Source organism: Camelus dromedarius, chromosome X, assembly GCF_036321535.1.
Source record: "Camelus dromedarius isolate mCamDro1 chromosome X, mCamDro1.pat, whole genome shotgun sequence".
In the NCBI taxonomy this organism is placed as follows: Eukaryota; Metazoa; Chordata; class Mammalia; order Artiodactyla; family Camelidae; genus Camelus; species Camelus dromedarius.
The window spans coordinates 106,894,777-106,919,953 of NC_087472.1; the positions used below are offsets into that span (position 1 = coordinate 106,894,777).

The following is a 25,177-nucleotide window of genomic DNA, read 5'->3' on the forward strand; positions in this document are numbered from 1 at the left end:
GATGCAGGTGGTAGTCAGCGTTTTTTTTTTTAGTGTTTACTATCTGCCAGGTACTGCTGTAAGTTTTCAACATGCAGTAAGTTCTTTAGTCACCACATCAGCCCTTGGTGGTGAGGACTCTCGTTATCTCTAGTTTATAGACGAGGGCACTGAGACCTGAAAAGGTTATATACCTTGCCAAAAGTCCCCCGGACAGTGAGTGGAACTGGGACTCAAATACTAGCAAGTCTCTGGCTCCAGGACCTGTCTTCAATAAACTGATCATATGTTCCAGAACTTCCCAAGACGGTCATAATTTCTGCCTGTTGTCTTGGCATAGTTATAAATATGAACTCCAGACAGTGTCCCCATTTGGACAATTAATTATGAACACTATTCCTCTCAAGCACAGTGTTGTGCTTATTCAAAGTGAAGAAAATCTCATCTGAGCAATAGAATTATCCAAATGGTTAGGCTCTATCTCCAGGCACAAGTGAGGTGACAATTCAGATTGAATCTGACTATTTGGTAATCATTCCGTTTGTCCTAAGAATTAAACTGGCTGTATGGGTTGGTGTAGGTTTGGTTTTAACCAGCAAATCTTTCCGTTCTCTTACACCTTTTAAGGCACCCTCGTATGCTACTGTAAAGTTGCCAGTGACCATAGTTTGCCTCTTTCTGGAGTGGTTTTATTTATGCCTCAATATTTGGCCCTGCAGGTCCCCCCAGATCGTCAGAATGAAGTGCTGATCAGCCTGTTGGAGACCGATCCTGACGTAGTGGACTATTTGCTCAGAAGGAAGGCCTCGCAGTCGTCGTGAGTATGCCAGTGCCCCCATCTCCTAACGCTGCCTTGGGGATTTCTATTTTCATTTCCAAAGAATTAGAAAGGGTTACACAACTCCATTAAGGGTTACTTGAAGTGGAATTCTGGCGACTTTCTGGCAAATCTGATCGGTCCACCTAAACGGAAAATGTTTCAGTCTTACCAATCCATTTATCAAACCAGCAAGTGCTTTATGGAATTTTCTGTTTCATTTTTGTCTTTTTCTAGACCCTTAAGGTCCTTTTGACTGTGTTTACTAGGGAAAAACCCCACTAAATCCCCACTGGCAAGAAGCTCAAGAACTAACTATGATGTGCATCAGTGATTACACTTCTAGAATCTGAAAACTATGCTTAGGGGCCCCTGAGGCCACGCCTGGATGCGTCTTACGTGTGTAATTTACCAGCAGGACCGGCACGTTACCAAACCACAAGACAGGCCTCAGCAAAGGCCTAGGTACTCATTTGAAGTTAGAGGTGTTCGCCCTCTTGGCTCTCCATCGCTGGTCCCCACATGCACCCATGTTTGCAGTGAGGAAAATATAAGCCTTGCTCTAGGCTATGGTTTGCCACCATTTTTCCCCCAAAGGGGAAGCACTGAATCTTTACACTAGTCAGATTCTACGATGTATCTGTACCATTTGCTATAGAGGCAGAGTGTATGGACGTGCTGAGCATTTAACAAAGCCGTTGAGGGGATAATATTGCATCATTAACCAGGAGCAAAGTTGCCACCATGACACCAAACCTTACACTGGTAACAGGAAGAGTTGTTGTTAGCCTTCATGAAAGTAGCCTTCATGCTGTGCTTTTAAGCTACTGAATTTCAACAATTCTAAGGCACATTTCCCCCCATGTTTTATCGTCTCTAAAATTGAGATTAATCTTATAATCACTGGTGTGTCCTACATTAATTCATAGCACTTTTTCTCTCTTAGTCGTATATAAAATACTGTAATGATATATCTTATTCAATGATATCTCAGTGAAATGGGCACAAATTAAATTGTTCTTTTATACTGATGTCAAATTTGATGCACTAATTTTCATTTAAAACTATTTCAGGTGTTTAAAAGTTGTGTTCTTTAGTGAAATTTGGTGGAAAGGAATTGCACATTTTTCAGGCCTCCTTCTTTCCTGGGTCATTATGTTATTAGCACTGTTCAGTCCTGCGTCGTTCCATGTCCTGCAGAGCAGGGAAGAATTCTTAAGTGGCTCATCCTTTCAAGAGCACTTTTTAAAATCCATTTCTGTGCTGATCGTTATCAAGACAAATTCTGGTTCAAGTAAGACATTCTGCCTGAATTCAGGCCCTAAGAGCCACGAGGGAACAAAAACATATTCAAATAATATAAAACGGCTGGCATTTCATGGTCTTGCTTTTCATATCAGAGAATTGGGCTCACTTAAATTTTTCCTAGGTTCCTATTTATCATCAAAGTGTAAGTTCTAATTTAAAGTAGCAAATGGCTTTTCTTCACAGTAGGTCTTGTGCCACCAGAATTTAAATGAACTCCCTTCTATCCCTCCCCCGTGCAAGAAAACAGACGTGGCGGCCTTTCTGATTGTGAATCCGCCATAAGCAACATTTGTAACCCTTCTCTACAGGAAGGCTAGAAAACATACTGATTTTTGACTTGCCGGATTTCTGCTTTCATATTTTTACATAGATAAATATTCCACTTTGAAGAATAAGTGATAGAAGTTATTTTTATGTGGTTTTTCGAGTATGTTCTTTGCGTATAGATGCCAAGAAGTGAGCCTTTCTCCCCCCTTAGGAAAAGGAGGGAGCCCATCCCAAACCGTACAGCTGTGCGGCCTCTTCCATTCCCTGTCCCTGTAGGAATAAGGCCAAGATCTTAGGTGAGTGTCAGGGCTTCCGGGAAAGGGAGATGAACTCATGGGACCTCTGGAGATGGGAGAGACTAGAAAACATTTGGAGAAGACTTGCTTAATAAGGAGGAGAAGAGAGTGTTCGGTTTTTCCCTCTAGGTACAGGTCAAGCAGCAGCCTGGAAGGTTGATAATGCTGTCATGAGGTAAAATACATATATTAATAAGTAAATGTTTATTTTTAATGACCTTTTGAGGCTTGAAAGTCCTAACCCTCCAGCTGTAGGCAGTCTCTTCGTGCTTTCAAGGCGTGCTTCTCCAGCTTCAGCATGCAGGCACATCACCAAGAGGTCTTGTTAAAAGGCCGTTTCTGAATCAGTAGCTCAAGCAGAGGGGGTCGGGGAGACGGCATTTCTCACAAGCACCCCCACCGCCGCCCGATTAGGCTGTGATGCCTCTGCTCCGTGGTCCACACTTGGAGTAGCAAAAGCTTAAAATGTCAAGGCAAATTCTTGACTCGAAGAGCTCGCAGACTTGAAGAAGGCCCACAGGGTGACAATGACAGGAGGCATGTCCCTGAGCACGTCACGGAGTGCAAAATGCTCCGTGCTGGGCCGCCGCCTCTTAGCGTCGCCTGCCCGTTCCAGTCTCCTGGGGAGCTTGAAGCACAGCTCCGCCTGGGCACCACCCCCTAGAGATTGCGATTCATGTATTCGGGGGTGCAACGTGGACAGTGGGATTCTGAAAAGCTCCCATGTAATTCTAACGAGCAGCTGAGTAAGAACTGCTGGCTGAGAGCTACCATGTTAGATACCATGTCCTTACTGTCATACAGGCACTTGAGCTGGGCAGTTTTTTACATTCCAAGGGGGTCTTTGTGTTGGCAAAGAAGGGAACCAGTGCTCCAGACCATAAATCCACGTGGAGTTTGGAGGAGAGAAAGAAGTGTTTCCTACAGTCTCAAGGATAGCTTCTGAAAGAGCTAGAGAGGTTGCCAGTAGGCCTGGATGTTTAGGGAACTTGAACCAGGGCCTGGTCATAAAAGTAAATATGTCAGCTGTCTGGGGACACGGTAAAGAGGCTGGCCAGCACAGAGGGCAGAAGCCCTTAAATGGCAGGCTTAGTGGTGGTGCTTAAGTCAAGAAGCAGCGGTGAAGAATTACAGTGATGAGAGATTATGGTAATGATAGATTACAGTGGTGACAAATCACAGTCCCCCCAATGCCAGATAGTGTTGGCCACATTGGAGTGTCAATTACCCATCAATAGCACACACTGATATAATACAATGTGCTGGTTGTGAGCTTTGGACCCAGAGCCAGACTGCCTGAATTCAAATTCCAGCTCTACTGCTATCAGCTGTGAGGTCTTGGGTAAATAAATTCCTCTCTCTCCGTCTCAGATTCCTCATCTATAAACTAGGCATACAAAGTAGCACAAACTTTATAGTGTTGTTTTGCTATTAGAATATTGTCTGGTTTTTAATAAATGCTTAGTAAATGTTAATGGTTGTTATCACATTACTTGGAATTTCGCCATTCTGTTCATTTATGACTACTTACCAAAGACTTAGGTGTCACTAGATTCTACCTTGCTGTCCACGAGATGGCCACCTATGAAGGCAATATGGCATGAAAGAACCCATCCATGTTAACTTGTAGCGCTGACATCAGGGCGGTGGTGTGGTTCTAGAACAGACATAGGGGTGCCGGTGAGAGGCGCTGAAGTGGGAACACAACCTGCTCACGCCAGGCCGGGTAGATTTCAGAAGGGACTGGAGGCCGATTATGTTTGCAGGTCATGAGGTCCAGAGCTTGGACAAGCTGTGGTGCAATGGGAATGGACAGAATTCTTGTTCTGAAGACTTTATTTAGTGAAAACTCAGCTACGAGGGCTATAAAAGGTAAGGATCGCATGGAAGAGCACAGAGTGGGAAGCAAGAGTGGCTTCTAAAATGAATAGCGTAAGTGCAGTGATGTGCACGACCTCCCTCGTTCTTCCCTTCCGACCCTTTGATTTATTTCCTGAAGCTTCTGTTCTTTGCCATCAGTTCACATACCTAAATAAAGCTTTAGATTCCCTTGCCCCATGTGGAAACTGCACAAGGTTTTATTTGGAGTGGAAAAGTAAGTTTTCAAAAGCGTGTAAAACCAAGAACATATTTTTTACAATTTCTGTTTTGAAAGTTGAACATTTAGTGATATTTGGGAATTTAGTGTTTTGTTTTGAGTTGAGTTTTTTCCCTTCCTTATGCAACAACAGAACTGGAGGAGTGAAAGGAGGATTCATTATTTTTTCTTGTGCTTGTCTACTCACATTTTTGGTGTCTACCAAAATGGAATGCCAACAGGAGATTAGAAGAGATTTATATTGCTAACAATGCAAGACTTCTAGTTTTTTAATTGCTTGTCTGGTATATTTATTAGAATGATATGCCCTTTTCTTCAAAGATACTTAGAATAGACCTCTTCCCCCTGTCATTTAAGGCTATAAGGAGATAGGGGATGAGAATGGAAGGTAAATCAAAGAGGCATTTGCAACAGAACAGAAGTATCATAGCAGGGGTGAGACTAGGGTGAGGAGAGTGAGGTGCAAATTTTAAGGGTGTTCTAAAAGAGTCATCAAAATGAACAAGATCGAAATGTGGTGTTTCAAAAGATCAACACCAAAAATCTATGATAAACAAAATATCAAAGAATTTAAAAGACTAGTGCCACACCAAGCCACACTGGAGCCCAAAGCAAGGGGTAAAATGTGTGTCCCTGGCTTAAGTGGATGCGAATTCATTGATAATGTTTTGAAAATGCTCTTATTTGCTTATCTCATTTTTAACTGAGAAAATGTCTATGTTTGACAATTTCTCCAGACCAAGTGACAATCTGGAATAGTTTTTAATTAAGTTAAGCTCAGCTAAAATAGTAATAAAATTCTGTTTGGACATAAATAAAGGTTTTCAACTTAATAGAATGTTGTAAGTTCTAATGTACCTACTTTTTAATTTTTGAATATTTCCAATTGCTCTAATATTCTGGGGGAAAAATAACCACTGAAACATGTATACCTGTATGGTGCACAGGCTGAATAGAGCATGTTCCCTACTATATTCCAGAAACAAAATCAAAATAGAACAAATTTAATTGCATTGGGAGAGAAGGCGGATATGGATGAGCCAAACCCATAGGTATATGTTTTTAAATTTCATTGGATTTCATTCTGTTAGTAGCCTTCACAAAACTTTTGCTGAAATCGCTCCCTGAAATAGCAGAACTGGTGACCAGCCAGGCAGGACCATGGATGAAGCCTCATAGTTGTCCCAGAGGATAAAGTGTCAGAACTGAAAAGAAGCTGTTAACATTGTTGAGCTACAGGTTTCTCCTGTTGAATAATAACTCTACCTTCCTTACTATGGAAGAGCCTCAGGCCTTAGAATTTAAAGGCATCACGTTTAAATCAACAAATCTCATGGAGATAATTTATTTTAATCTTTCAAAGATTGCCATAAAAAGTCTTCTTCCACAAAACCACGGAGTGTTACAGGATGAACTAAGAGTTCTGTTTTCCTTTTACCAGCATCTATAAAATCAGAAAGGTTTCAGGAAATTTTCAGAGACCTGAAATCAGACTTAACCAGCATAGTATAATAGCCCTGAGTGCTGTGAGTCTGGTAGTAGCTGGTGGCCTCAACTGTCTTTCTGTTCCAATTCCTTGGAAATTATGAAGCATTAAACATACACACACACACACACACACACACACACACACATACTCCATTCAAGAAAGCCCTTTCAGCCAGATAATTTTAGGAAAAACATATGTAGAAAAGAGAATTCCATAATGAAAAATTATGAAAAGTGTGAATGTGCCTCCTGTTGAAAGGCAATCCAAGATGGGGGGCAGAAGAGGGTGTAGCTCAGTGGCAGAGCGCATGCTTAGCATGCATGAGGTCCTGGGTTCAATCCCCAATGCCCCCATTAAAATAAATAAACAAACTTAATTACCTCTCCTCTCCCCACCCCCCCAAAAAGGTAGAGGGAGAATTCATCACATCCCCTCTTTTCCCCAGCACCTTTACTGTGATCAACTTCTTTATAAACTTGCAAGATATTAATTTGAAGATGTTTGACCAGGCGTACTGTAAACAAAATTAATAAAATCATCACTGTTTTCTCTTCACCTGTCATAGTGCCTCTATATGCTGGGGCTATTAGGAAGGAATTAATAAGAGCTAAAAATGAGGGGAGAAATTTCCCCAAAGGCCTGGGCAACTTCTAATGTCCAGGGTGCTGGCTTTATCTCCTGGTGGGAGTTTGGATTCGTGTCAGCTTCTCTTTGGAACGGGGTGCCTTTGTCCCTAGGATTCTGCATAAAGGATGCTTTGCAGAACAGTATGAGGAATGTGAAAATCGTCCATAAATCCAGAGCTAGGCAGTGGATTCCTTTCCCCCTACCGTGAACGGTGTCCGAGATGGTTATGTGCTTTGAGTTCCAACAGACTAAGGTTTATCAGTTAACGACGAAGTCCAGCGTGAAACCAATGCAAGTTCAAACTCTCCAAGGATGCTTCTCACTGGAGTAGCTCAGTGAGGGGCTGGGCTGGCCACATCCGGTGATTGAACCGGAGTTTTCCGTTTATCCGCAGAACGAGTTCTGTGCCTCCGGCTGCGGTGCAGGCCTGCCCACAGTACCCTGCCAGCGTGTTTACACCCTGACCTGGAGGGACCGGCTAAGGGTGAGAAAGCCATTCGCTCTCCATGTCCATCTCATGCGTACCTGGTTAGCTGAGACTGGCCACGCATGCTGTGGACGGTCCTGGGACTTTCAGGTCTCCTGGGGAAGCTCTCCATCCATGGAGGCAAATCCTTGTCAACTGGCAGGGTATCTGCTCAGCGCTCCCATCCTCCATCCATGAAATTCCAACACACAGACAGAGAAGCCACTGTGTGCTTCTGAACTATAGTTCTCGTCCGGTGAATCACTGGTTAAATATTTTATATAAATAAGTACATGACTGTTTATTGCCTTTACTTGAAGTGCTGAACTTAAAATTGTCTTCGTAGAGTTGAATCATCTTAGAGGCAAATCTTAGAGAAGACATTGGTGGCTACTCATCTCATTCTTTCAGAGATACCCTAGGGAGGAAGGGGGTCCTGGATTTGTTTCCAGTTGATTTAATGATAAAGCAATAGAATGACACTAAAATTTTTTTAAACTCTGAACTGCATATGTTGTAATGAGAGTTCTGAGGAGTGAATAAAGTAGTCTTATTTTGTTTATTAACTGGTGGGGTCTCATGTGGAAAGACTCTCTTGAGCATAGGTTCTTAGGCAAATTTGGCCACCGCCTTACTGACCTCTGCTGAGAAAATAAAATGATAAATAGGAAATACTTTTAACATATAAAAGAGCCATCAACTCTAAGTCTAAGAGAAAGCACTTTACTATTGAGTTTTAATAATACTGAGTAGTAGTTACCAAATACGCTTTAGGAGTCTCGACCCCTTCTGCCTGTACTGCTGGAGAGACACCTTATTCCATCTGCTCGTTTCTTCCTAGACGGCGATCAGAAACAAGGAGGGTTATTAGCGCTAGCTTAGTACAGTGCCTGCCACACAATGAACTCTGCATAAATATCCATTTTTGTGCCTCTCACAGGCCAAGGGGTTATGTCACGTAAGTGTGTGTCACAAGCTGTTTGCCATGTATACTCAATCTGTATCCCCTTCCGTGGCCAAGATACGCTGGCTGGGAAGAAAGGCATCACCTCTTGTTGGGTGGCCCCATCTGCCCGTGCCCCTGACTGTGAGACTCACGGCCTGGGTCTACCTCACTCACTTCTACCTCCAGGGATTAGCTTTCACCAGCTCCTCCGGTTTCTCCCCTGAGTGGGGCCACAGCTGTGGTGACTTTGGGGGCCTGAGTGTGGAGAATGACATAAAAGCAGAGAAAGGCAGATTGGTCTCTCCCGCCCACCTCTCACCTAAACATATTTTGGTCCATAACCAAAGCACATTCGGTTATCTGGATCCTGCCACCTCAAAGTCAGGACTGCCACATTTACCCCCACTGCCAGCCATGGCTGAGGTTTTGGCCACTATCTGGGGTTTTTCTCCCGATTTGACTTAGTAGATCCTTAGCCTCATCTATGGGTAGATGGAGGGCAGGTAGGTTTGGTATGGGAGGTTCTCAGGCTTCCCCGAGCATCAAAATTACCTGGGGTGCTTTTAAAGCCCTGACCGCAAAGGTTCCCTTTCAGTTGGCCAAGCCAGCTTCATGGGCCGAACCTGGTACTCAGAAGAAGCGCACATTTGGCTTAATGATCTGCTGTCACCATCTTGAAATTCTAATCATTTTTCAATTTCGTTTTGCCCCGGATCCCGCATATGATAACCAGTCCTGTCAGTGGGTCCAGGATGGAGCTTGAGAATTTGCATTTCCAACAAGTGATCCATTTCCCAGGTGATGCCAATGCCGCTGCGTCAGAATCACTGAGTGAGGTTTTACAGAGTCAACCCAAAGAACAGAGGAAGGGGACGGTGGCCCTCCACCTCCTCCTTGTTCATGTCTGCTTGATCAGATCCAATCACAACCAAGAAAATGGAGGGAAAATAGTGTGGCAGCTTCAGTTTTGGCGGAGGGGTGGGTGCTAAAATTTTTATTTTATTTTATTTTTTTATTGAAGTATAGTCAGTTTACAATGTTGTGTCAGTTTCTGGTGTACAACATAATAGTTCAGTCATACATATACATACATATTATTTGTTTTCATATTCTTTTTCATTATAGGTGACTATAAGATATTGACTATAGTTCCCTGTGCTACACAGTAGGACCTTGTTGTTTGTTTTATATATAGTAGTGTATATCTGCAAATCTCGATATCCCTTCCCAATTTATCCCTTCCCACCCCCTTTCCCCACTGGTAACCATAAGTTTAAAGAGTTAGTTTCAGTTATTTTTGTTATTGCTATTCTTGTTCTTTGTTTTGTTTTGTTTTGTTTTAACCAAACTAAATGCTCTCATGAAGCATGCTGCCTTTTCAGTACTCCCAACAATGTGGGCGTGATTTCCCTGTCCAAAAACACTTTATTGAAGCAGAAATATGTAAAGTGGAGCAATATCCTAGTAACTAATTTGAAAGACCAGGGAAAGTGGGGTGATGAGGTAAAATGAAGTTGTGCTGTGAACACACTAAGGCGTGCCACCAGCTCCAATACTCCAACTCGACTGGAGCCCCAACTCCTCGGAGCCTTGTAGCAGTCACTGCAAAGACAGTTACTTTCTTTATTCCCTGACACAAGGTTCCATGTGGAGAAATAATTTTTACCTCCAAGTAGGTGAAAATAACCTGCTTTGCTTGAGAGAAACACAAATGTCCCTAGTACTGAGATGTTTGAGAAATTTCTTCCATGAGGCATCTTTCTTAGGTTTATTTTTTTTTTAGTGGAGGTACTGGGGATTGAACCCAGGACCTTGTGTGCATGCTCAGCACGTGCTCTACCACTGAGCTATACCTCCCACCATGAGGTATCTTTCTTTATGCACATAACTATTGGCTGAATCTGGAACTTGTAATGTTTTGTTGGATATATTTGATGTGTTTTGTGTGACAGGTAAGCAAGATACGAGACAGAACTATTGTGGGCTCCATGCCCTACGGTATGACCTTTCCAAAACTTTCCTCCTGTTGTAAGGGGGCCGAAAAAGCATTCGAAGCCCTGATAGTTATTTTGTTTTGGCAAATGAGTTGACTTGACTCTCTTTAAAACATCCCATAAAATAAGGCTTTGTGTACCCACTGCTAGTGATATATCACAATGACTTCCTCTTGCCCAGTAGACAGAAGACATTTTTCATTAATGAATGGAAAAGTGTCAGCTAAACGTGAAACAACTGAAATTAGCCCAGCAATCTGATGTCTAGCCCTGGGCAGGATAGAGAGCCCTGATTCTGAGCTGAGCTCTGTGTGGCTGCAAGTTCAACTCATTTGTATTTTCCTATTTTCATAGTAAAGTTTCCTCAACCAGAGTCAAACTCCATGACGACCGGCAAATGTCCATGTGTTTTGTTTTGTGTTCCCTTCACTTGATTTAGGGAGGGTTTCCCCTTTTAATTAGATATGGGGGTTAAATCACTTTTTCCCACTTTCCAGAAGTAGTAGTACGTTCCTTGTATTTTCCCTGCATTCACCGGAGGCCTGAAGTTTCTGGAAAACCATCCTCTTGGTTGTCCTCTGACTTGTTCCCATAAGACTATCAGTCATCGGTTTAAAAAGGAGGGAAGGAAAGGATTTATTTATTCCATGTGGGTGAGAAATTCCCTCAGCAAAACATATTTGGGCCCCTGGCTGCCTCGGTGGCAGGCGAAGCAGGTCACTGATGCTGAAATGCTTGCCTGGGACGCTGCCCCCTGCTGGAAACCCCAGGTGAAGCTAGACCCCCTGTGAGTGCACTTCCCCTGTGTTGCACGCACAGAACCCTTTGGTTAGGAAAGAATTGCTCAAGCATGTGTTTACTTTCTTTAAGATCACAAAGGATTTGTTTTGAAAAAGTAAACCAAAAGAAAGCAAAGACCAGTAAAGAGAAGTGAATGGGGCGGGGCGGGGGAGGGGGAACAGAAGCAGGTTTTGGAACTTTTAATCAATCTGTGATCATTTCCCTTTAAGATGTTGTCAGGGCCACCTTTTTGAGGAAGGTAGAAAAAACAGATGTTCCCAGGTAAGACTTGGAACACTCTTGTCATGTTCCTGATGTTCCCATTTGTCCTGTTCTGTTCACATTTTCACTGTTATTTCTGTTGCTATGACAATTTATACACCTATAAAACTTAATGAATATGCTTACTAGGGTGCTTGGTATCAATTTGTAAAAACACTAGTGCCTTGTAGAATCCTTTTAGATGTATTTAAATACAGTGGACTCTAGTGCTGGTCATATATTTATCATTTTATACATGAAACAACTGTTTCCACCATCCTCACCATCCTCACCATCCTCATCAACATCAGCATCGTTGCCGACGTCGTCATCACAGGAAGGGTGGATTTACTTACGCTAAGCACTTGGGTGGGGGGAGAAAAAGTGTCCATAAAGCCATAATGAACTGCATGTAAAGTTTCAATCATAGTTTTATCTGAATTATTTTTAATTCAGGATATTGAGGAAAGTCAAAGAGTTATCTACAGGTTTTCCTTACTTAACAGATAGTGAGCATCAGACTTTACTTTAAAAACGGAGACAGGGATTAATCCAACAGGCATTTCAGCGGTGCACCTTGGCGGACACAGGGATCCATCTGTTTCAATCTCCCCTGCCCCACTTCGCCTTGCTGTTTCCTGTAACATCTGTTGGGTTTTACTGCCATCTACTGGCCATCTTATGGAAACGCTTTCACCTTCTTGACAGACGTCTTGGACCATTGCTCAGAAGGTCTTTTTGTTTCAACCCGTGTCCATTCATTCTCCTCCTGTCATTTGTGAAACCATCAGGTTGTTTCAGTCTTCTCACTCCCTGTTAACACACTCACGCTCCTGTAATTCTCTCCTTGTGCCAGAAGCCCTGACATGCTGAGGTCGGAAGTTTCCTTTTCCATGGGAGGAAGGCACTCGTCCACAGACTCCAACAAGGCCTCCAGCGGAGACCTCTCCCCTTATGACAACAACTCCCCAGTGCTGTCTGAACGCTCCCTGCTGGCTATGCAAGAGGATGTGGCCCCGGGGGGCTCGGAGAAGCTTTACAAAGGGCCGGAGCAGTATGTGCTGGTGGGCCACCTGCCATCTTCAAAGTCAAGGGAGAGTTCTCCTGGACCAAGACTTGGGAAAGGTACCTGGAGCCGGGCTGGCGCTGGCCCACCCAGGGACTCTGACTGCATGTGGCCTGGTGTGGGCGCTTTGGGCCTTCTCTCCCTCTCTCCCTTGTTTCCTGCTTCTCTGATTCAGTGGCATTTACTGAGGACCTGCCGAACACCCACGCCGGGTCTGAGTCCCCGCAGACCTGGCTGTCTGGGAAGCAGTCTCATGCTCGGAAAGCCACCGACCTTCCCACCTGACTTGCCCGTCAGCATCCAAGGAACTTTACGTGCCCTGGCCTGGGGGTTGGGGTGCATATTTGTTAGTCTAAGATGTCACCCAATTATTTGTGTTACTTTTATAAAGAGAACAAGCTGAACTTACAGACAGCATGTTCCAAAGAGATCTCCATGGGAGATGACCAGTTTTAGGCAACATAACGTTTTCATGGTCAAATACATTTGGGAAATGCTGGAGTAAGCAAGCTAACGGTTTCTCTACTGTACAATTTCTCAAACCCTTTAAAGTGCTAGTGAGCACATGAATTTCCACAATGGGAGGGAGGCTATGCTTTGCAGCTTTTCCCAAATTTATTTGACCACTGAGTGGTTCTGTTCTCCCCTCCACAGAGTACTTCCTCAGGGTCAGGACTCAGAAGGACACTGTTTAAGTGAGAACTGAAAGACACAGTACAAAATCTTGCTATTTTAGCTCAAATTTATAGTTTAGTCTGAAGAGCCACTCTGGAAGGGCTCCTATTTTTTCTGGTGTTTTTAATCCTAGCATCTTTATTGTTATTTCACAAATATTTGTATCAAAAATGTTTGTAACTTACAATGAAACCAGTAACCCATGTTCCCATCAGGCATAAGATTTATTTTTAAAATATTAAAGGCAAAAAATTTATTTTTAAAAGATTGAAGGATTTGCCTCATCTGTCAAACAGACTCAGGGGCATCTCTTCAGGATGAACTAAGAGAATGCATATGAACTGCTGAACCCAGTAGACATTTGCTTCTAGAAATAGTCATTATCATCACATCATGGAATCGTAGTGAGGATTAAATGAGACAGTGAAAATGCCTAGTATAGCGCCTCATACTGGAGATATTTACAGACAGACTAAAGGGATGTATGGGAAAATACATGTATGAATAATACAGGGAGGACTCTATTGAGGCTAGTACGGTGTGTTCCTGAGGGTAGTACTAGATTTTAAAACTATAACTATTGTTCTTCTATCTCTGTGTTAATGCGGTTGGAGCTATTGTCACCCATCACAATAGTACTCGTTTCCTATCGCCACCATAATAAATAACCACAAACTTAGCGCTTTAAAACAACACACAAATCTATTATCTTCCAGCTCTGGGCGTCACAAGTCTAAAATGGGCCCACAGGCCTGTGCTCCTTCTGGAGACTCTAGGGAACAATGTTTTCTTGCCTTTTCCCACTTCTAGAGGCTGCCTGCATTCTTTGGTGCATGGCCCCTTCCTCCATCTTTAAAGCCAGCAATGCAGCATCCTCTGTCTTGCCTTCTTCTTATAAGGACTCTTGTGATTCCATGGGGCTCACACAGATAACCCAGGTTCATCTCCCCATCTCAGAATCCATAACGTAATCGCACCTGCCAAGTGCCTTTTGAATATAACATCTTTAGAGGTTCTGGGGATCATGACACAGGTATTTGGGGGGGGATCCTTATTCTGTCTACCACAGCATACTATAGAAAGAGCCTTTTTGTAAATCCCAAATGGAATGAGCCTCTTAAAAAGGCAGGTCTGCTTCGTATTTTGTCTTGTATCCATCACAGTCTCAAATACAGGACTTTGAGCACAAGAGATGTTAGGAAAAAATTTGTTTATTCATTTTTTGCTCTTCAATTTTCATTGTGAGTTAGATGCCTTTTTAAAAATTTGCATTCTTTTTTATTGAAGTAGAGTCGGTTTTCAATGTTGTGTCAATAATTACATACCTTTTTTATACACTTTGTCCTAGATATGGCAGAGGAGGCTTTCAATATCTGGGGAACTTGGCATTCAACTTTAAAAAGTGGATCCAAAGACCCAGGAATGACAGGTGAAGTATTTTTTTTAAACTGGTATTGCATTTACGTTTTCAGTTAATTTTCATGAATTTTTGCCTTACTATCATCATAGTACATGCTTGTCAAATATTATTTGGAAAATGCTGGAAAGAGGAAAAAAGGGGATAAAGCTAGACTTATCCTTTCCACCAAAATACATCAGTCTTCGACTACATTTCATTTCCTTTCCTTTGCAAGAGTTTTGAAAGATAGTTACAATCATTCTGTCTGTGCGCCTTTATATAATTCGTTTAACTTCCATTCTTCAGTTCTTTTCCATTATTATTAAGGGCCACGTAGTATTCCAGATGCATAGTCACAGTTTACAGCCCATTGCTGGGACAACTGAGTTGTTTCCATTTTTTTATTGATGTAATAACTTATGATTTCAGGAACCTCTTTTATGTACTGTTTTTGTATTTTAAATTATGAACAGATTCACACAATGTTAGAAAGCCAGTTATAAATCCAGTTTAGGAAAGTGGGCCCAAAATTATGAACCTTTCCAAGAATATGGAGGTGTGGTCATTTCGGGTTCCATATGGGATGCATTAGCTTCTGCTGCATAAGCCATAGATGGTGGTGCCGTATTTCACTGTACTGTCCATGTGACTTTAATCTCATTGCTACTGCAAATCACTGGGTCTGCATTTTGGCTTATTTAAAAAACAAAATTGTATTTATTATTTTAATTTGCCTTTCTTTCTCACCAGTATTTTTCCATTTTTCTGTTAATCAGCTGAATGTCCCCCATTGACTATCATTTATGTCGTTGGCTATTTATGTCTGCTAGCATTTTAAAAATTGATCCTTAGGAACTCTTCCTATAGTGAAGACATTAACCCTTTATCCACATTGTTTGCCACTGATATCATTATCCCTTGCATTTTTTTTCCCTTTTGGGGTATCTGGAATTTTTTTTTTTACAATGTTGTGTCAAATTCCAATGTAGAGCACAATTTTTCAGTTATACATGAACATATATATATTCATTGTCATTTTTTTTTCACTGTGAGCTACCATAAGATCTTGCATATATTTCCCTGTGCTATAAAGTATAATCTTGTTTATCTATTCTACATTTTGAAATCCCAGTCTGTCCCTTCCCACCCCCGCCCCCTTGGCAACCACAAGTTTATATTCTATGTCTATGAGTCTGTTTCTGTTTTGTATTTATGTTTTTTTTTTTTTTAGATTCCACATATGAGCAATCTCATATGGTATTTTTCAGTTTCTCTTTCTGGCTTACTTCACTTAGGATGACATTCTCCAGGAACATCCATGTTGCTGCAAATGGCGTTATGTTGTCATTTTTATGGCCGAATAGTATTCCATTGTATAAATATATCACATCTCTTTTGCATAATTAAGTCTATCACTCTCTCTTTTTGTGAATTATATCACAAAATCAATCTTTCCATAAGAAAAAGGCAGCCTGGGGACATAGACCCCAGAACTCCTCATTTGCTTGTGAAATGCAGTGTTTGGCTCTCCCTTCAATTTCCTGAAGTAAGTTGTATCAGTTAGGGAAGGCTAACTGCTGTAACAAATATCTCCTAAATGTCAGTGGCTTAACCTCTCACAGGTTGATTTCTCCCTCACCGTCCAGTCTAGTGTAGACTGTGTAGGGTGAAGAGGGTGGGAGTGCTCTGTTCCACACAGTCATTCAGGGGCTCAAGTTCCATCTAGCCAGTGGCTCTCCCATCATCAGAGGCCTCATAGTCTTCCATGGTTTCTCCTTCCTGGGCTAGAAGTTGAGGGAAGGGAGCAAGCAGGAAAGACCAGGAGTGCATTTATTTATTTTTATTATTAGTAGTATTAATTCTATCAGGCCTACAAATAGCTCATATCACATTTCTCCACATTTGTTCGCCAGACCTCGTTTATGTGGCCCTCCTAACTGCAAGAGAGTGTGAGAAGTGTCATCCAGGAAGGAAAGGGGATGATTTGGCGAACGAGCCAGTCTCCCCCACGGTGGTGGTGGTGGAATATACACAGCTCTGCTGTCTTTCATCGTCTTCTGGCACCAAATGGGGGCATTTTCGATTCAATTTTTTTATTCCTACAGCTTTTACTGAAACAATAGAAACATGAAAACATTATCATTTGTGTCTCCTCTGGATTTCAAGTTGCAATGAACAGGAAGGGCATGTTCCTTCCACCTCCGAGGTTCAGGAAAGGTTTCACAACCACGTGGGGATGGGGGAGGAGCTTCCTAAAACATAAATTAGTGCCAAGGACTGTTTAGTCTCATTTGACAGCTAACATGTCAGGGTCTAGGCATCTGTCTTTGGAGCTGCTACATGAATTGTGCCAAAAATCAAAAAGCATTTGTTATTTCACTAGGAAGTCTTTTACTTTAGGCAGCATCAGCTGAGCGTGTCCCATGCGTTTTGAATTTTCCAGGTTGGCAGTGGGAAGGACATCCCAACAGGGATTCTACAAACTAATTCCACTTCTCGCCCTTCACTCTGGCTTCCAGGTTCCTACGGAGACATTTTTGAGAGCAGCTCCCTACGACCGGGGCCGTGCTCCCTTTCTCAAGGGAACCTGTCCCCGAATTGGCCTCGGTGGCAGGGGGGCCCGGCGGACCTGGACGGCGGTGCGCAGGGCGTGCGGAGGACTCAGACCGCGAGCGCCGTGGCGGGGTGCGGCGCGCACGCGCCCGTCTCCCGCGTCTGCAGCACGCCGCACATCCGGGGCGGCGGCGGAGCCGAGCAGCCCGCGCCGCGGCCCAGGCCCGAGCAGTGCTGGACTCTGAGCGGCGCCCAAGACGTCGCCGAGAGCGAGCCGGACGTGGCCTGGCCGCAGAGGAGAGCCAAGCCTCCGTCCCAGAGACCTGGAGAGGGTGCCAAGCACGACAAGAGGCCTCCTCCGCCTTATCCTGGTCCAGGGAAGCAAGCGTCAGCAGCGGCCCACCAGCCCGCGGAGCCACCGCTGTGGAGGCCGCAGAGGCCGGAGGAAGGCTCTGGAACCGCTCTGGAGGAGGGAAGCCAAACAGCCGAGCGGGAGCATCAGGCCGCCCAGCAAAAAGTGAGCAGCGTCCACCCCGGTCCTTCCAGCGATCAGAACAGTAAGACCTTGGGGGAACCCAACTGGCTCGACTGGCAGAGAGAGCGGTGGCAGATCTGGGAGCTCTTATCCACCGACAACCCCGACGCCCTCCCGGAAACGCTGGTATGAGCCCCACAGGCTCGAGCCCTCCCGTCCCCAGCAGCCTTCTTCAACTCAGTAGGGGAAAAAGTGGGTGTGGAACAATTGGGCACTTTCTTATTTTTCTTCCTTTACACACACACACACACACAAAAAAAAAACCACGAGAGAAAACTCAGTTCACTTCAAGATAGAGAGCACTATTACCCTGGCCATTTATAATAAGATTCTATTGCATAGCCAGCCTTCAGAAAAAAACAAAAACAAAAAATGGATGTTAATACCCAGTCTAAAAGCTGTTCACATTGGCTCTGTATACGGCAAAACGCTCGCTTTGGTATCACTTAATTGTATTTATGTGTCTTCAGTTTTGACTCTTGTATATTCTGTAACAGATTATATATGATAATCGTATATGTTATATTCACAAAAAAAACAGAAGGAACAAAATTTTTTAATCACTTCACTGATTCTAAGTAATGAGAGTCTGTAGAATGTTCTAGAATGTGCACAAGCGGGTTTCTGTGCTTTTGCCATAGCTTTTTAACTGAGGACAGCCCTTCCTTCAATGCCTAAGGAAAACACTAACAAAACAAAGTAAAACAGAATATGACAAGCCATATTTTTATATAGTAGTGAGATACAAAAAAGTATAGCCACTGAATGCTTTTTCATATTGAATACGTTTTAAGGAAAATATTAAATTTGATACATTATGGAATATATTTTTAGAATCTGTTTAAGAAAGAATTCAGTTAATGAAGCAAGAGAAAGGCCGTGCCTGACAAAGAAAGAATAATTAAGTTGTCCTTCCCATTTTAGGTCAAACTCAATTTTATATAGACCATATATAATATATATTTATGATGTATGATTTTTTTTCAAAACCGCAAACTGGAATCCAACTATAAAGTGTTTAAGAATCAAAATAGAGTATTCAAATGACAGAACATGGTTTTTCCTTTTGCCCCATAATCAGTATTAACCAAATTTTATGCAGTGCTTTGTAAAGTAAATCATATTTGGAAGAAAAAAAACTAAAGCTTTGTATTTACATTGTGCCAAAGGCTGAGGAAATGTTTTCTTTGGTAACTTTCTGTGTAATGTAAAACTCCTACCGCACTTCAGTAGTAAATTTGAAATTTTTCAAGTGCGAAACAATATTTGACCAGCAGGTGGCGATTCGCTTCAGTATTTTACGAGATTTTTTTTTTTTCACTTCATAAGGGAATGTGTATTATAGAAAAAGAATTTTTTTTTATAAAACATGCTACATCTTAATTTTCATGTTGGCGATGACATTTTCAGTGGTGTTTCTTAAAGTTCTTGTGCCATAATGAATAAAAAGTTAAGCAAAGGCTTTGTTCCCTGGCATTAAATCTAATGCATGAACTCACGCTTCATTCCAGACATGCACATTCCGGACTATCTACAAGTCCAAGTGTAAGAAATTATGGCACTACTGTACATAGACAGCTAAAGAGCTAGTAAAAAAAAAAATATCAGGTGGCTTGGGGACATAACCCAGTGACACTGAAGCATTTAGAATTTTATATTTGTTGTAAATGAAGGCTGATCGGCATCCAGTTGTAACTCAGTTGTCGATGAGAAAGCGGCTTGCTACAGGATGGGAACCCAGGTTTCCCACCTGCTGGATGGGTGCTGGCCAACACAGCCCTTGTCAATTACATCTGCACTAGAGGCCTTGGGTGCTTATTTTGCTTCAGGGCTGAAGTAATGCCATCTAGAAATGGTATCTGATGTTTCTTACTGGGAGAATGATGGGGATAGCTTCAGGCTCTGCCATTGGGTCCAGCACTTCTGCCACTGGCCGGGACTCGGGAAGGATTCCCTTGCCAGCCTCCGGGTCTTCCTGGCTGCCCACACGCAACCCAAAGTTGTAAACAAGATCCAGAGCAAACGCTGTCTTCTCGTGGCTCAGGTTGCTTTCCTGGGCCACCTACTCCCATCCTACTCCTGCTGACCCTGTGTTTTCTTGGCTTTGAATTCGACCCCGGTCTGGCCAGTTCTCTCTCTCCTTTCTGGACGTGACTGCCTAATGAACATATGAGACCCCTTCTGTCACTCGGTGCTTGCCCTAATAGTCCTGGTTTTTAAAACTTTCAGATCAGATGGCCCTGCGGCTGATGTCTGTCTCACAAGAATAATGAAAAGTATATCTATTAATAGTCAGATCTAGAATAGTGAGTCCAGAAAACATAGCTCAGAATATTTTTTTAATAATTAAATTGTGTGCGTGTGTTCTGTGCCTGTGTATGCACATGTATGTGCATGTAATGAACAATATTCACTCTCCCTTTCTCTTTGGATGGTCTGAGCCCAGTGGCCATACCTTTAGTTTAGTGTGTGAAAGCATGTTTCTTAGATGCTTTTATCACATTGACACACACAGGACCCGAAGACCTGAGTGGAAATTGGAGTCATTTCTAACACCTTGTAAATCACATAATACCTAACAAGAAAAACATAAACTCTTTCAAGTTGGACAAAACCATTTAGCAGGCAGTTGAGGTTACTCATTCCCGGGAGCAGAGAGCTCCGACAATCAAGAAAAAAGCTACGATGTGCCGCAGATGTCTCTGCATCTGAATACTCAGTTACCGTGTTTGCGTCTCTGGCAGTGGGCAGAGTGACGATGGCAGACAATAACAAATAGGACTTTGTCTAGATCTAAGTAACTATTAACATACATTTGTTGTGGGTTTTTATAGAAAAAAACCTCTTATACCAATGGAGTTTGTGCAAATTGAAGAAATTTCTAAATAAGCCCAGCTTGCTTCTTTTCTTATGCACATTTTAATACACATCTGCTTGGCAGAGCAACAGCCCTGGGATTAAACTTAAGAAGTTGGCAGAACAGAGTCCAGGCCTGTGGTGTCTGTCAGTCTGATAAGCAAACTGCAGGAGGTGGATTCAACTGAACTGAGAAGGAAGACAATGATGGGGGAAGAGTCACACGGGGATGAAAACAGGACATCTCCACCGGGCAGAATTGTAAAACAGGACAAAATCAGCAGCAAATGTTCTTCAGGAGAAAAAAAATCCAAACCAAAGGAAAATTCCAGTAAAGTTTGGAATTCTTCGGCACGGTCCAGGTGGTGGATGGTGTGAAGATGTGGAACTGCAGACAGTGGTCTCTGGGGTGGACTCCTGGCCTGGCGTGGCCTGTGGTTCCCCACGGCACGCACAGCACCGACCCCAACTGAAGGGCCCTGGAGGTTGCCAAAGGGTCAGAAGACTCTCTCAAGTCAATTTGACCAACATCGGTTCAGCCTAGAGTGACCAACTCATTCCAGGTTGCCTGGGCCATTCCAGGTTTAGTAATAAAAGCCCCACATCCTGGAGCCCCACCAGCTAGTAGCATGGTGGGGAAGGTGGGATGGTACTTGTCAGGGAAGGTCGCCACATAAGATACAGGGAGCCCAGTTCAATTGGAATGTCAGATAAATGACTGGTCTAATTTTAGTGTAAGTATATGTCCTGCGCTATCCAGGAGTTACTTACACCTAAAAAAAGATCCTTTGGCCCAGATATTACATGGGACACACATATTAATAAAGGATTTGTTGTTTATTTGACTTTCCAATTGAACTGAGCATCTATTTGCTAAGTCTGGTAACCCTAACCTGCCGATTTGATAGCCACTCGGTCCTCAACTGCCTCCTTGACATCTGCACCCAACGCCCCACGGTGCCTCAACCGTCCGGAAAGGGCCAGCTGCAGCTTCGACTTCCACGCGGAGTCACGTGGCCTCCAGCCCCCGCCCACTTCTCCGTCCAGGGAGTCTCACCTGCAGCTTCCCTGGGATCCAAGGCTGTTGACTCCCACAGGTGTCTCCTGTTTGTCCAGCCTCACCAGCTCAGTTCGAGCCCTTACCCCCCGCCCCGGTTACCGCAGCAGCCCTCCATCTCCGCCCTCCCGCTTCCTCCACACCACCACCATCACAGCTCCGAAACGCACATCTTGTCCTAGGCACATCCCTGCTGAAAAAACCTTGAGGCCCTCTTTTCCCTCTGGCCTACAGGACGAAGTCCACACTCCTTTGATAACATCAAAACGCTCCACAATCTGGGCGCCATCTGCCTTCAGCATCTCCTCTCTCCCCAGCACGGCCCCCCTGCTCCGGCCGTGTGCGGAAAAATCCCCATTCCCACGTACAGGACACGCTCTCCTGCCTGTTCCAAGGGCCCCCAGTGCACTTCCTTGCTTTTCCTATTCAATCAAACGCTCATTTTCTCCTCAGATTAGCCGGAGCCGGCCCCTCCCACAAGCACGCGGAACCACGACTTACTCGGGCGCCCGGTGCACGTGACCTGGTAACCGGCGCCGCAGTGCATGATGGGTGCCGCCATGTTCCGCCTGCCGGCCGTGCCCGCCCCGTCCCCGACGGCGGGGACTGTGTCCTCAGGACCAGGCAGAGGCCCGACGTGAATTTGCTGTTTGATAAACGTTGACCGAATGTGTGCATATAACTAAGACGGAGCAGGTTACCATGCAGTGGAGAAAAAATACAAGGACATCAACCTCGCGGCTAATTCAGAGGTAGGGCTTTATTTTTCAAATAAAAAGGTTTTTGAAGTAAGGAGAGGGCAGTCTGAGGAGAAGCTGCTGCCAGCACAGAGACCCTGTCTCCTAACCAGCCATGTCCCACAAAGACGCGGCGCCGCTGCTCTGTATTGTAGGGGACAAAGAGGGCGGGTGGCTTGTGATGCATGATTTCTTTATTCCTTAGCTTTGAACTTGAATAGTAAACGTGGGAAGCAAATGTGTATTTCCATGCTTCCTGCTGGGTGCTCAGTAAATATTTAATGATTAAAAAAAACAGTCACGTTTCAAAGTGTGGGCTTCAGGGTCAGGGAGAACACGGTTTGAGTACTGGCTTTATCATTCATTCGCTGGTATCCGTTACTTTGACTCATTTTCCGTTTCCTCAGAGTCGTCGGAGCATAATAACATGCAACTGCCAGGATTATTGTGAGGGTTAAGTGGGGAAATGCCTACAGTAGTGCCAGCCATGCGACAAATATTCAATGCAGTATACTTGGTGTCCCATGTGACATCATTTTAGAAAAAACAAATTGGGATCTTCTGCTGCAAACCGCAGCTACTACAAGCTGACACTTAGTAACAATGCCAGCTCTGGTCTAAGTGGTTCACTAACATGAGTTCATTTAACCCGCGCAAGCCGTAGACAGGAACCATGACTAGCCTTATTTTCCAGGGGGCACAAAGACTCAGAGTGACATCAAAGGAGTTGCCCAAGGTCGCACAGCTGGAAGGTGGCAGAAGCAGGATTCGGTGGCTGGCCATCCAACTGTGCCAACCGGCTATTTGGACAGAACCTCCCGATGTCCACTAGGGGGAGCAAAGCTCTTTCTTATCCTCATACAAACCAGATGCCAACATTTGCCTAGAGGTGGAGAGGGTGGAGGGAAGGGAAAAAAAGAAAAAACTTCTCCCCTACCCGCTTAAGTTAATTGCCTGGGGCCTATAAATTAAACTGACGAAAGACAGTTTGACAAGAGAAAAAGGTTTATTTCCTATGCATACAGGAACCAACAAAAGAAGTATCTGGCTCATTAAATGGGTAAAGTTAAAGATTTACATACCCAACCTAGCAGGGAAAAGGGATGGGGGAGGAACAGCTTCTGTGGGAAAAACAAATAGGTTTATTTAAGAAAAACAAACGGGTTTTTTGGAGACCAGACAGGAGATAAGAAAGTTTGTGATAACAGTTGTCTACACAGGTACAGCAGTCGTTCCGTCTCCATCAGGGCCGTAAAACTCCCCCAGAGGGGGGATTTATGGTGGCTTCACTTCCCAGAAGTTGCTTTTAGTCTGATAAGAGAAGCTTGAGGAGGCTTTTTTTCTGCATCTGTTGAATCTCAAATGTCTTCAGCTTAAAATAATCTTTATGCCAAGTCTGGGGTTCCAAGTGGGTCTTCTCCACACGGGTAAAATGAATTAGAGAAGGAATTAGAAACATGCTTCTTCCTGCAGTAAAGAAACAGGCAAGTCAGTGTTCAGAGCCCTCTTCAAATCAAATCACTTGATCAAAGACCAAGGAACTGGGTCCAGAATCTGCAAGTGGCCGTGAGGGGAGCCTGAGGGCAGATGAGGTGCCTGGCTCCTTTTCCTTCCTGAAGCTTTGCAGGAGGCCAGCTGGTTGATTCACCCTCCCGCTGGCCTCCCACCGAGAGACTCCCTTCAGCCTTTATTCCATCTGGGGAGGGGCGAATTCTGTCTTGGCCATGAGCACAGCCGAGCTTGGCAGGAGGGCCAAGACTTGCTAGGGACCAAGCCAGTGCTGGTTTGCAACATCACTGCTGAACAAAGTGTGCAGACAAAAACTGGAGCAGTTCAGCAGTGACAGAGCTCAGACACCAGAGGGCAAGCTGGCCTGGCCCTGGGTGAGGTTTTTTGCAGCCATTCTGCAAATGTGAATGTTTTGGGTTGAACTGTGTCTCCCAAAAAGATGCTGAAGTCCTAACCCACAGTGCTTGTGAGTGTGGCCTTAATTGGAAAGAGGGTCTTTGCAGATGATAAGGTTAAGATGAGGTCATTAGGGTGGGCCCTAATCCAGTATGACTGATGTCGTAATAAAAAGGGGAAATTTGGAGGCAGAGACAGAGACCCCTCCAGGGAGAAGGCCTTGTGAAGACTGGCGTTCTCCTGCTACCAGCCAAGAACTGCCGGGACCTGGGAGAGGGGCCTGGAACAGAACTTCCCTGGCGCCATCAGAGGTGGCGCAGCTCTGTCAACGTTTTGATCTTACTTGTAGCTTCCAGAACTGTGAGAGGGTACATTTCTGTTATTTAAACCATTCCGTTTGTGGCATTCTGTTAAGCCTTTGCAAACGGATATGGTGAGGAAAGCTCCAGCCAGAACATGTATGTGGCGCAGGTGAGCGGCCACCGGGAAAGCATCCGCCTTTGAGACCACAACTCACATAGAAGAAGCACCCAGTGTCAGAGGGGTTTTCTGTGACCCAGCTGAGGGGCCATTGTCTCCACTCCATTGTCACCTTGCCCCCATTGTCCTCGCCTACAGAAGTGAGAAGATGTACTTTCAAAGGAAAGGTTTTCATTATTAAAACAAGATGAACGAAGGTGGAATTATGCAACATTCAGAACTGAGGGGAGGAGGAGGGCTTCCAGGAAGACATGGGGTAAGCAAAACTGGAAACGTGGCATTTACATTTAACATTTGCTCTTATATTTCCTACTTGGACCTTGGACCCATGGCTGTGTAAATATAGGGCAGTTGTAAATGCATCACAAAGATGCAGCGCGTGGAAGTGCAGAGGGTGTGAAGGATGCTGGGAGGAAAGTGAAACTCAAACCATGATTGGCAGCAGCAGCATCTCCTGGGAGCACTGTCATTAGGAATGCAAATTCTCGCGTGTAGGTGTACTACAATTTGTTTATCCATCCATCAGTTCATGGACATTTGGGTTGTTTCTAAGCACATTTTATAGAGGAAAAGGAAAGCGCCGGTT

The 25,177-nt window shown here is 44.0% G+C and overlaps 2 protein-coding genes across 5 annotated transcripts in view; both read left to right on the forward strand.

The window, feature by feature from the left end:
* ARHGAP6 (Rho GTPase activating protein 6) overlaps nucleotides 1-19,042 on the forward strand; it is a 446,321-nt gene extending 427,279 nt beyond the window's left edge. For all 4 annotated transcript variants that reach the window (XM_031445951.2, XM_031445953.2, XM_064482587.1 and 1 more), the window contains exons 10-13: nucleotides 699-796; nucleotides 12,185-12,453; nucleotides 14,418-14,498; nucleotides 16,988-19,042. In XM_031445951.2, coding sequence (XP_031301811.2) covers nucleotides 699-796; nucleotides 12,185-12,453; nucleotides 14,418-14,498; nucleotides 16,988-17,688 — 1,149 coding nt within the window. In that variant the 3' untranslated portion in view covers nucleotides 17,689-19,042. The remainder of the gene's footprint in view (nucleotides 1-698; nucleotides 797-12,184; nucleotides 12,454-14,417; nucleotides 14,499-16,987) is intronic.
* Nucleotides 19,043-21,925: 2,883 nt separating this feature from the next.
* Nucleotides 21,926-25,177, forward strand: part of MID1 (midline 1) — a 577,456-nt gene continuing 574,204 nt past the window's right edge. The window contains exon 1 of the mRNA XM_064482590.1: nucleotides 21,926-22,221. The gene's annotated coding sequence lies outside the window, so the exon portion shown is untranslated. The remainder of the gene's footprint in view (nucleotides 22,222-25,177) is intronic.